Source organism: Vigna umbellata, chromosome 1 (assembly GCF_029865625.1).
Source record: "Vigna umbellata cultivar VRB3 chromosome 1, Vumbellata_1.0, whole genome shotgun sequence".
NCBI lineage: Eukaryota > Viridiplantae > Streptophyta > Magnoliopsida > Fabales > Fabaceae > Vigna > Vigna umbellata.
The window spans coordinates 64,416,926-64,429,747 of record NC_142165.1 but is presented as its reverse complement, the minus strand read 5'-3'; the positions used below and the strand labels follow the sequence as shown (position 1 = coordinate 64,429,747).

The 12,822-nt window shown below is 42.2% G+C and overlaps 1 protein-coding gene and 1 long non-coding RNA gene across 3 annotated transcripts; both read left to right on the top strand.

The window, feature by feature from the left end:
* The first annotated feature begins 1,152 nt into the window (after positions 1–1,152).
* LOC148206042 (uncharacterized) lies at positions 1,153–12,821 on the top strand. Of its 2 annotated transcripts, XR_015783424.1 has the most exons (3): positions 10,058–10,373; positions 10,691–10,795; positions 12,500–12,598. XR_015783424.1 is itself a non-coding variant. In XM_088104056.1 (2 exons), exons 1-2 carry the CDS (start codon positions 1,153–1,155, stop codon positions 12,571–12,573), a joined length of 1,242 nt encoding a protein of 413 aa, XP_087960182.1. In that variant the 3' UTR covers positions 12,574–12,821. The 2 variants fall into 2 exon arrangements, 1 of the variants encoding a protein (XP_087960182.1); XM_088104056.1 differs by lacking the exons at positions 10,058–10,373; positions 10,691–10,795 and adding an exon at positions 1,153–2,320 and having other exon boundaries at positions 12,500–12,821.
* LOC148206043 (uncharacterized) lies at positions 6,132–8,538 on the top strand. The gene is made up of 2 exons (XR_015786896.1): positions 6,132–6,357; positions 8,194–8,538. It is a non-coding gene; the product is annotated as an uncharacterized LOC148206043 (long non-coding RNA).
* Position 12,822: the final 1 nt, after the last annotated feature.

The window sequence follows — 12,822 nt, the reverse complement described above, 5'->3', positions numbered from 1 at the left end:
TTGGTGGTTTTCTTATGAATAGTGGAAAAGGATTATGTATTAATGAATAGTACTTGATGAACAGTAAATGATGAATGGTAAATAATGAATAGTAAATGATGAAGAGTATATGAGATGAATGGAAAGTTGTGACTTTTGAAAGAGCGTTCCGGGGAGGAACGACTCAGAACTTGATTATTAAGATTTGTAATGTATGAATGTGGTAAGCTTAGCCGGTTGTTCATCCTGATGTTCCGTGAGTACTCGTCCTCACGTAGAGGGGGTACGTCATGTGTGGGAACGGCAGGAGGTCCTAGTCCTGGTGATTATTTGGACAGATAGGATTAACCTCGGGTGGCAGCTGATGAGAGTTCCAGTTACTACATCACCCGGGTGCACGAACACCGAAGCTACACAGAGTTCATACAGTCCGGACAGTCAGTCGTGTTGAGTTTTAATTTGTGAATACGTTAAAGTGGGTTGTTATGTAATGAATGTGTATGTTGAGATATGCATGTATGTTGAATTGTTTACCTGAAATTGCATGTTGATGCATGAGTTAAATTACGTAAGCTTACCCTTTCGTTTTCCTTGTGTTGTCCTTTGTCCTTGTACGTCCGTCCTGTCATTGCAATGATCATCCGTGTGGATGTGAGCAGAGGGAGACGAGCATTTGGAGGATGTTCTGAACGAAGAAAATTTGGTTGAAGTTGAAGTGAAGACTGAGCAGTGAGACGTTCGGCCAATCCTTTAATTCTATCATGTATGACCGTTCGGTGTTTTCCGGTGTGAACCGTTCGGTCAGGTTTTAATTTTTACGTTCGATTGTAATTCGTGACTATTGTATGGACGTGCGGTTTTGCGCGTTCGTTATTTATTTTTTTTTTTAAGACTGTATTCAAGGACGTTCGTCCTTGAGCGTTCGTTTGGTTTTAACTTTTTAGTTGGAAAACTGTACTGTTTTATTATTAACGGTGATTTTCTAATTTTATGGTTTTTACTGTATTTTTGGGATGTCACATTAGTGGTATCAGAGCAGTTTTGTTCTTTTAAGGACATTGTAGGTTGTGAGTACACCATGCTTGTTTTGCTGTGTGCTCAACGTTCTTTATTGAGTGTTTTAGACTCTTTGAATTTAATTAATGACCGTTTTCTCTGTTTCTCAGAGAATCAATGGCACCCAGACTTCCCCCTCCTCCTCCACCACAGACCAATGAACATGATGCGCCCAACAACACCAGGTTGTTGGAATCAGTGATCGAAAGGCTACAAGAGCAGAACGATGTTTTGATGCAGCAACATGCAGCTGCCTTACAGAGTTTGGAGGCCGCTCGTGCAAATTCTGAAGCGACCCAGAGACAGTTGATGGAGATCATTACGACCACGAGGGGTACGCCTGGGGCGTCTGCTTCAAACGCTAATCCTCAGACCGAGTGGAGTTTGGAAAATTTCTTGCAGCATCGTCCGGCCAAGTTTGATGGGAAGTGCCTTCCTGACGAGGCAGACCAGTGGCTACGTGACATGGAACGGATTTACGACGCCAAGGGATGTCCAGACGACCGTAGGTTGGCTTTCACTGAGTATCTGTTGACTGGAGAGGCCAGTCATTGGTGGTCAAGTGCAAAGATGTTACTGACAGACGTTCATAGTCCCATTTCCTGGGAAGTCTTCAGGGCTAAGTTTTATGAGGAATATTTTCCTGACAGCGTTCGTTTCGCCAAGGAAGTAGAATTTCTTCAGTTGGTGCAAGGTGGTATGTCCGTTTCTGAGTACACCAACAAGTTCAAGCATCTGGTTCGTTTTAATACTATGGCTACCAATGAGGAATGGCAGTGTCGGAAGTTTGAGAATGGACTGAGGAGCGATCTGAAGGTACTGATATCCAGCCTTTGTATTAAGTCGTTTCCTGCCTTGGTTGAGAGGGCCAAAGTGTTGGAGAGGAATGTGGCCGAAGCAGAACGACAGAAGAAGCAGCAGCAAATAGCTAGGAGACCAGTCATGTCCAGACCTAATCTGAATCGGGGCAGGATGCCGTACGCTCGACCAGCACAACCATCGAATTCTCAAGCTATGGTTGTTGCCGGACAGTCTGGGCAGCAAGGAACAGTCAGGTGTTTTCAGTGTGGAGGACCACACTACCGATCTTCGTGTCCCCAGTTGTTGGGGGTAAAGATATGCATTCGCTGTGGGAAGAACGGACATCTAGAGCGCGATTGTAATATGGGCGGACGAGTGGCAATGAGGCCGCCAAATACTGGGAGGATGCAACAAGGAAGGGGTGGACGAGCACAAGCTGTTGGTCGAGTCTATGCAATAACAGGCGCTGAAGCTGCCAGTTCAGGTACGCTCGTCACCGGTACTTGCTTATTACATGGAATGCCTGTTTGTGTGTTGTATGATTCGGGGGCAACACACTCCTTCATTTCGAAGGCGTGCGTTGAGAAATTGGGATTAGTCGAACGCGAAATGCAGTTCGACTTGGTAGTATCAACTCCAGCGGCAGGTGAGGTTAGGACGTCTACTGTATGTGTTAAATGTCCTATAGAGGTTGAGGGGCGTAATTATAAGGTGAATCTCATCTGTCTACCCTTGAAAGATCTAGAAGTAATCTTAGGAATGGATTGGTTGACTACCAACCGCATTCTCATAGATTGTGGTGCAAAGGAATTGGTGTTTCCGGACGAGTATGAAGTGGATCTATCAGTGACGCTCGGTCAACTGAAAGAAGACATCGTGGATGGCGCCAGTTGCTTTCTGATCATGACGCATTCGGACGAACGATTTGAAGATTTGAATCATGAGCGATCGTCCAATAAACTGAATGGAGGACGATCCGTCGTGGATGAATTCCCTGATGTATTTCCTGATGAAGTGCCTGGATTACCTCCCCCACGCGAGGTGGAATTTACTATCGACCTAGTGTCGAATGCTGGACCTATCTCTATTGCACCCTATCGGATGTCGCCAGCAGAGTTAGCTGAACTCAAGGAACAGATTGAAGAGTTAATGGATAAGCAGTTTATCAGACCAAGCGTATCACCTTGGGGAGCGCCGGTACTCTTAGTGAAAAAGAAGGATGGCAGCTCTCGTCTTTGCATTGATTACAGGCAACTGAACAAGCTAACCATCAAGAACAAGTATCCGCTACCTAGGATTGATGACCTACTGGATCAGTTACATGGTGCGACCGTATTTTCCAAGATTGATTTGCGATCGGGATATCATCAAATTCGGGTAAAGGAAGAAGACATCCAGAAAACAGCTTTCAGGTCTCGTTATGGACACTACGAATATGTAGTAATGCCGTTCGGTGTAACAAATGCACCAGCAGTTTTCATGGACTACATGAATCGTATCTTCAGACCATACCTAGACAAATTCGTAGTAGTCTTCATTGATGATATTCTTGTCTACTCCAAGAGCTATGAAGAGCATGAGGATCACTTGAGGATCGTTCTAGGCATATTAAGAGAGAAAGAGCTGTACGCCAAGTTCTCAAAATGTGAATTTTGGATGAAGGAAGTGCAATTCTTGGGGCACGTGGTTTCAGCTGGAGGAATCTCAGTGGATCCGGCCAAAGTACGAGCAGTACTGGAATGGGAAAGTCCACGTTCGGTTACTGAAGTTCGCAGTTTTGTAGGACTCGCGGGTTACTACAGACGGTTCATTGAAGGATTTTCCAAGATAGTGGCTCCGCTGACTCAGTTGACTAGAAAGGATCAACCGTTCGCTTGGACCGATCGGTGTGAAGCGAGTTTTCAAGCATTGAAGGAGAAGTTAACGAGCGCCCCAGTATTAGTCATTCCTGACACGTCCAAACCGTTCGAAGTATATTGTGACGCTTCTCATCAGGGTTTGGGTTGTGTACTCATGCAAGAGAGGCGGGCAGTAGCGTATGCTTCTCGACAATTGAAAGTTCACGAGAAGAACTATCCGACGCACGACCTGGAATTAGCAGCGGTTGTCTTTGCCTTGAAGATTTGGAGACATTACTTGTATGGATCCGTTTTCCAAGTCTTTAGTGATCATAAGAGTCTCAAGTACCTCTTTGATCAAAAGGAGTTGAATATGAGGCAGCGGAGGTGGCTGGAATTCCTAAAGGATTACGACTTCGAGTTGCTTTATCATCCTGGTAAAGCGAACGTTGTGGCGGACACATTGAGCAGGAAGGTGGTGCATGTCTCGTCCATGATGGTGCGTGAGATAAGCTTAGTGGAAAGCTTTAGGGACTTAAGGTTGCAGTTTAACTTAGAGCCGGACAGCATCAAATGCTGCAACCTTAGATTATCCAGTGACGTTTTTGAGCGGATAAGAAGGAAGCAGTTTGACGATGAAGAACTAATGAAGATAAGAGGCGCGCTCGGCACAGATCAGGCAAAGGAGTTCAACGCTGGGACGGACGGCCTATTACGTTATATGGGTAGGACGTGCGTTCCGAATGATGGAGATTTGAAGCGGATCATCTTAGCTGAAGGACATCACAGCCGTCTTAGCATGCATCCAGGCATGACTAAGATGTACCACGATCTCAAGCAATCGTTCTGGTGGCCAGGGATGAAGAATGACGTCGCACGTTTTGTGGCATCATGTCTAACCTGTCAACGTGCTAAGGCTGAACATCAAAGACCGGGCGGACTACTGCAACAGTTAGAGATTCCGGAATGGAAGTGGGACGGCATTGCGATGGACTTCGTGACTCACTTACCTCGTACGGTCAGGAATCACGACTCCATATGGGTAATTGTTGATCGACTGACGAAGAGCGCTCACTTCCTAGCAGTCAACCTGAAGATGTCAATGACGAACCTTGCTAAGCTTTACATCAAGGAAATCGTTCGTCTACATGGAGTTCCGTCTAGCATTGTTTCAGACCGAGACACAAGGTTTACCTCTCGATTTTGGCAGTCGTTGCAAAGCGAGCTCGGTAGCAAACTCCATATGAGTTCGGCTTATCATCCTCAGACGGACGGTCAGTCCGAGAGAACCATTCAGACACTCGAAGACTTGCTTAGGACGTGCGTCCTAGATCACATGGGCGTTTGGGATGAAGTCTTACCTTTGGTAGAGTTCACCTACAACAACAGTTTCCAAGCCAGCATAGGAATGGCTCCCTTTGAAGCTTTGTATGGGAGAAAGTGTCGAACGCCATTGTGTTGGTTTCAAGAGGGAGAAAAGGTCTTAACTGGACCAGAGCTCATTCAGCAGACGACTGAGAAGGTGAAATTGATCCAAGAAAGGCTGAAGGCATCTCGGAGCAGACAGAAGTCATACGCTGACAAAAGAAGAAGGCCATTGGAGTTCGATGCTGGAGATCACGTCTTTCTTAGACTGCATCCGACTACTGGAGTGGGGAGAGCCATTCGACCCAAGAAGTTGTCTCCCAAGTACATTGGACCTTATCAGATCTTGAGGAAGATCGGACCAGTCGCATACGAGTTATCCTTGCCGCCTCAGTTATCCAACTTGCATCCAGTCTTTCATGTTTCTCAACTCCGGAAGTACGTAGCCGACCCTTCTCACATATTGGAGTTAGAAGATATTCGTCTTCGTCAAGATCGCACACTGGAGATGAAGCCGGTACGCATTGAAGATAGCAACACCAAGTACTACAAGAGGAAAGCAGTCAGATTGGTGAAAGTCGTCTGGGACGAGAAGACGGGCGACTCTACTTGGGAAGTAGAAGATGCCATGAAGGATTTGTATCCCCATCTGTTTGAGAGTACGTCTTAATTTTCGAGGACGAAAATTTTTGTAGTTGGGGAGAATGTCAGGCCTTGGAAAAAAAAAAAAAAAAAAAAAAAAAAAAAAAAAAAAAAAAAAAAAAAAAACGTGGCAGTTGGTGAGCGCGCCACCTCAGCGACGCACTTGGACGACAGGAGCGCCCGACAACCACTAACGAGCGCCAGCTGTTGCACGTGGAGCTGAGTCAGGAAACGGAAGTGGAAACCACGTGGCGACCGCTGAATGGACGTCCAGCATGGACTGTTGGGAATCTGGAGTGCAGAACGTGCGTCCAGTGTGGCTGAGTGGGAATGTGCGTTGGCTGAGTGGAGAAGTGCGCTGGATGAGAGTGGAAAACGAATCTGAGAATTTCTGAAATATTCTCCACCCTCTGCACGCACACCATTTTTTCATTCCTAAGCATCCAAGTCTCTCCTCCTTCTCTCTTCATTTTTTCTCTGCACCTTCTCTCTAAGAACCACCGTTATCCTCCTCCGTTTAGCATTTCCTGCACCATTGAAGGACGCTCAGCGTCAAGGACTTCCAGAGAAGAACGTTCGGTTAGTGAAGCTGTGTGGATAACAAGCGTTGGCAGTAGGAGAAATTGTAGTGGAGAATTGTAATTTGCGCATCTGTGGACGTTCGTTCATTTTCCAAGTAAGGGGAAGCTTATTTAATTTAATTCATGTGGTGTGCTTTGTATGAACGTTCGTCAATTTACTGCACGAAATTTATGCATGATGTATGATATGTATGAATTGTATGAACGCCCGTTATTTGATGGTATGAGTAAAATGCATGATATTTGATTTACTAAACTGCATGAACGTTCGTTTTTGATTGGATTCTCTATTAATGATGAAAATGATACATGACTAAGTTACGTATGACGCATGAGATGTTGGATGAAATGAGATATATGAAATCTGAAATTTTGAGTTGATATGAAGAATGCAATTATGTGATTTTGATGAGAAATGAACTTCCCATGAAATACTGTACGTTCGTACTGAACGGTCCTTGACCGTTCGGTTTTTCCTCATTGAGGACGAACGTCCTCATGTTCCAATGCCTTGCTTGAGCGTTCGGCCAAGCACTGTGATATCTGGGAGTCTTTGATAAACTCTATTCTTTCATATTTACATATATTCAATCATTTGAAATAGTATATTTCCCGTTCGTAAACACTGTCGTAAAAGCCCTTAGAATTATTTCTTGAAATCTATTATTTTAAGATTATTAACGTTCGGTCTCACACCTGACGTTCGTACTTAGGAGAGTTCGGTCTTAAACCGAACGCTCGTTCTAATTGGTGCTCGGTCTCACACTGAGCGTTCGTCCAGCGCTCGGTTTTGAATTGAGCGTTCGTTCAAATAGTGCTCCGAATTGAGCGTTCGTCCAAAATGGAGCTGGGTTTTGAATTGAGCGTTCGTCAAAATAGTGCTCTGAATTGAGCGTTCGTCCAAAATGGAGCTCGGTTTTGAATTGAGCGTTCGTCCAATATGGCGCTCGGTTTTGAATTGAGCGTTCGTTCAAAATGGTGCTCGGTCTCACACTGAGCGTTCGTCCAAAAGTGAGCTCGGTTTTGAACTGCGCGTTCGTCCTAATGGTCTCGGTTTTGCTTGAGCGTTCGTCCTAAAGGGTGTTCGGTTTATACTGAACGCTCGTCCTAATAGTGCTCGGTATTATTTTGAGCTGTCGTTCTCTTTTCCCACCAAATAGCGTTCGTCCAATGAACAGTACCAGATTTGGAAATTTCTGAACTTAAACCGTTCGTTCTTTGATTCGAACGAGCGTCCTTTTGGGTCTCATTTATAGCGTTCGTCCTCGGTCTTTGGGGACAGAACGTTCGGTCTTGGTGGTTTTCTTATGAATAGTGGAAAAGGATTATGTATTAATGAATAGTACTTGATGAACAGTAAATGATGAATGGTAAATAATGAATAGTAAATGATGAAGAGTATATGAGATGAATGGAAAGTTGTGACTTTTGAAAGAGCGTTCCGGGGAGGAACGACTCAGAACTTGATTATTAAGATTTGTAATGTATGAATGTGGTAAGCTTAGCCGGTTGTTCATCCTGATGTTCCGTGAGTACTCGTCCTCACGTAGAGGGGGTACGTCATGTGTGGGAACGGTAGGAGGTCCTAGTCCTGGTGATTATTTGGACAGATAGGATTAACCTCGGGTGGCAGCTGATGAGAGTTCCAGTTACTACATCACCCGGGTGCACGAACACCGAAGCTACACAGAGTTCATACAGTCCGGACAGTCAGTCGTGTTGAGTTTTAATTTGTGAATACGTTAAAGTGGGTTGTTATGTAATGAATGTGTATGTTGAGATATGCATGTATGTTGAATTGTTTACCTGAAATTGCATGTTGATGCATGAGTTAAATTACGTAAGCTTACCCTTTCGTTTTCCTTGTGTTGTCCTTTGTCCTTGTACGTCCGTCCTGTCATTGCAATGATCATCCGTGTGGATGTGAGCAGAGGGAGACGAGCATTTGGAGGATGTTCTGAACGAAGAAAATTTGGTTGAAGTTGAAGTGAAGACTGAGCAGTGAGACGTTCGGCCAATCCTTTAATTCTATCATGTATGACCGTTCGGTGTTTTCCGGTGTGAGCCGTTCGGTCAGGTTTTAATTTTTACGTTCGATTGTAATTCGTGACTATTGTATGGACGTGCGGTTTTGCGCGTTCGTTATTTTTTTTTTTTTTAAGACTGTATTCAAGGACGTTCGTCCTTGAGCGTTCGTTTGGTTTTAACTTTTTAGTTGGAAAACTGTACTGTTTTATTATTAACGGTGATTTTCTAATTATATGGTTTTTACTGTATTTTTGGGATGTCACAAGATCAAACATATATTAAATTAAATTACTAAAGCTTCCCTTACCTGGTCTAACACTGCACTTCCAAATGCTTAGAATATATCTCGACCACTCACGGCTTCCTATCCAGAAATTCACTCAACCACTTCCACTAAATCTAATACACCAAAAATCATAACAGATCAGACTTCTAATCCTGCATGCAACCAGAATTTTGGTTCGCATGAACTAAATGGAAAATTGTGCAGAAACGAGAACTTACCAGTTCAGTTCTCAGTTCTGTTCGGATCTGAATGGTGCTCACGGTGCAGGGAAATTTTCTACTGTGTCTGAAATGAGATCAGAGGGATTGATAGTGAGTTATCTTAGAGAGAAGATGGAGATGGTTTAGAGAGAGGGCAGAGAGTTTGAATGCAGAATTCTGAGAAGAAGATGAAGCATGCAGAAGGAAGAGGGAGAGTTTTTTCAGAATTATTTTTCTCTTCCCACGCAGAACAAACTCCCCAACCTCCACACGCCACTTGTCTCCCACTAACCATTCTCAGAATGCTCCAACAGTGACACATGGCAGGCGCATGCAGTGTTGAAGTGAGTGGAATTTTGACGTGGCAAGGTGAATTAAAACAGTGATCAGAGGATGGATTTAAGTGTGTTAATTATCAGGTTCTCACAGTTCATGTTGACAGTATTTTTCTAAGAAATTCACTGTATTTAATGAAAAATGTTTCTAAATTAAATTAAAATTATAAAATATTAAAACAAAAAAAATTATAATTTAAATTAACTAAGCACACTCGTCAGAACACAATTAAAACTATATAACTAAATCAACATACTTAATTTTAAATATTAACAACCATCGATTCATGCTTCATAATTCAAATTAAAGATAGTCACTAGCTTCTTTTACCTGATTGAAAAAGCTATCATGATTTTATGTAGTGTACTACTCATGTCTTATCTCAAGAAACTCTAATCAGAGAGTTGTGATCGGAGTAAGGACCACTAATTGATAAGAAGCCAGAAAAAGAGATCAAGTAACACATGTAAGGAATTATATGTATGTGTCTTAAACTAAGAATTAAAGAAAAAAGAGCATAAACTTACTTACTTTGTAAGCAAAATCGATCGGTAAAGAATGGAGGACTCACTGTGATCTTCTAGGCAACTCCTGATGGTCAAATAGATGTCTCAGGTGTCAAAATTTGTAGAAAGAAAGGAGAAAGAACTCAGAGTTTTAGAGAGATAGCGAGTGTTTTAAATATTGAGAAGTGTTTAAGAAATTATACTTATATTATTGAATTATTTTAATACTGAAATACTATGTCTCATTATTTTAAAACAGCTATTAACTCTAATACTCTATTTTCTAGGTGTTTACCCTTTATATCTTATAATTTTTTAATTTTATAGTTTTACAATATTAAAATACTATGTCTCATTATTTTAAAACACCTATCAACTCTAATACTCTATTTTCTAGGTGTTTACTGTAAGGACCTAGTATAATTTTATTTATTTATTTTTAGTTTAATATTATTCTAGAAGGGGTAGGGGAAGTAATTAGGAGGTAATTAGGAAGTCACGGACGTTTGGTTTTATTTGGAAGTGGGGAGCAAAGAAGTCCGTGACTCCTCTCACATGTTTCTGGCACCATTCAAGCGTGGGAAATAAAAAGGGGTTGAGGGGTTCTGCACTGGGAGAGTTTTGCTGCTGCATTTGGTGAAAAACGTGAAGTCCAAAGTTGCTGGGAAAGAAGAAGTGAAGAACTTTGGAATTTGAAAGGAGATCCAGACACTTGAATTTCTAGGTTCAAGATTCACAAAGGAAGTCTTCAAGAGGTAAGCAGTGCTAGATTTTTCGTTTTGATCAGTTAATCTTACTGTTTTTGTAGAAATCTAAAAGCTTTAGAGTTAAAAATGGAGGTTTTCTGGTTTTCTGGAAAACCTGCGATTCTGCAGAATCTGCAGAATCGCGTTCGTCCAATTTGGTTTCAAATTGGACGTTCGTCCAAAACGAGACGAATTGAACGTTCGTCCACGTTAATTTGAACGCTCGCTTTTCTTTAGCCTGACGAGCGTTCGCTCATGCGTTCGTCCCGTAGCGTTCGTTCTAAATATTCTGAACGTTCGTCCTAACAGTATATGACCAAATATAGGTGGGTTTCTGAGCGTTCGTTCATATAGTGGATTAACGAGCGTTGGTGATAAGGATTTGAGTAGAGAGCGTCTGTGTGCGCCTGTGAACGTTCGTTCATTTCCGGGTAAGGGAAGCTTACTTAATTTAACTGTTTTTGATGCATGCTGTGTGTGAACGTTCGTTATTTTACTGTATGGAAATAATGCATGATGGAATGAATGGTATGAACGTTCGTTATTGTGACTCTATGATGTTGCTGTGATTGATTTATGTGGACGACCGTTATTTATTGAATGGAAATGAAACATGATTAAGCTACTTATGATGTATGAGATATTGGATGAAATGAGATATATGAATGAGATGTTTTGGTGTGAATGAATGAAACTATGAAAGTCTGTGATGAGAAATAAACTGGAACTGAAAAATGAACTCCCCATGAAATTGTACGTTCGTACTAAACGGTCATTGACCGTTCGGTTTTCCTTAGTTGAGGACGAGCGTCCTCACTCTAAAATGTTCTATTTGAGCGTTCGGTCAAACACTGTTGAAGCTAACATTTTCATAAACTTCTATCTCTTTGAAATTGTATGTGTATATGCAACTGTGTATTTTTCCCGTTCGTAAATACTCTTTAAAAGTATCTTAATTTATTTTTCAAGTCCTACCAATCTGAGTTATTAAACGTTCGGTCTCATACCGTACGTTCGTCCAAATTGGTGTTCGGTCTTATACCGAACGCGCGTTCTAAATGACGTTCAGTCTTATATTGAACGCTCGTTCTGTTTGGTGTTCGTTTCAGAACGAGCGCTCGCTCAAATTGGTACTTACACTGAGCATTCGTCCAACATGACGCTCGCTTTTGATGTGAGCGTTCGTCCAAAATTCTGCGTTTTGAAATGAGCGTTCGTCCTATTGGCGCTCGACTTTTGAAATGAGCGATCGTCCTAAATGAGGCTCGTTCTTATAACGAGCGCTCGCTCAAAGTGAGGCTCGACCTTATGTTGAGCGTTCGTCCCAAAATGGGGCTCGGCATTATTTTGAGCGCTCGTATTATTTTCTACAGCGTTCGTCCAATGAACAGTACCAGATTTAGAAAAATCTGAACTTAAACCGTTCGTTCTTTGATTCGAACGAGCGTCCCTGTTGGGTCTCATTTCACAGCATTCGTCCTCGGACTTATTGGGGACAAGACGTTCGTTTTTGATGGTTTTTCTTAAGAATGATGAATAATGAATGATGAACAGTTTATGAGATGAAATGAAAATACGAATACATGATGAAAACTGAATGATGAACAGTATATGAGATGAAATTAATATTGATTTATGAAAGAGCGTTCCAAGGAGGAATGACTCAGAACTTGATTATTGAGATTTGTAAAGTATGAATGTGGTAAGCTTAGCCGGTCGTTCATCCTGATATTCCGTGAGTACTCGTCCTCACGTAGAGGCAGTACGTCATGTGTGGGAATGGCAGGAGGTCCTAGTCCTGATGATTTTGGACAGATAGGATTAACCTCGGGTGGCAGCTGATGAGAGTTCCAGTTACTACATCACCCGGGTGCACGAACACCGAAGCTACACAGAGTTCATACAGTCCGGACAGTCAGTCGTGTCGAGTTTATTTAGTGAGTACGTTTAAATGGGTTGTTATGTAATGAATGTGTATGTTGAGATATGCATGTATGTTGAATTGTTTACCTGAAATTGTATGTTGATGCATGAGTTAAATTACGTAAGCTTACCCTTTCGTTTTCCTTGTGTTGTCCATTGTACTTGTACGTCCGTCATGTCTTTGCAATGATCATCCGTGTGGATGTGAGCAGAGGGAGATGAGCGTTTGGAAGATGCGTTGAATGAAAAGAACCTGGTTGATGTCGAAGTGAAGATCGAGCAGTGAGACCGCTCGGCCAGTAGTGTATTTTGTCTTGTGTAAACCGTTCGGTCAGGTTTCCTGTACGGTTGGTTTTAAATTGTAACTCTGATGTGTGGCGTGCACCTTTAGCACCTTCGCCGTTATGTTGGATTGGTACTCAAGGACGTTCGTCCTTGAGCGATCGTTAATTTCTCATTTCTTTAACTTTTAGTGTAAAACTGTTTGAGATTATTATTAAATGTGATTTTTCTAAATTTATAGTTATAACTGTAT

What these genes read in the sequence shown, in the direction of transcription:
- LOC148206042 (XM_088104056.1), top strand. Translation starts at nt 1,153, where the DNA reads ATGGCACCCAGACTTCCCCCTCCTCCTCCACCACAGACCAATGAACAT. An exon ending in CGCTGAAGCTGCCAGTTCAG is followed by an intron (nt 2,321 to 12,499) that starts GTACGCTCGTCA and finishes GGATGTGAGCAG; the next exon opens with AGGGAGATGAGCGTTTGGAA.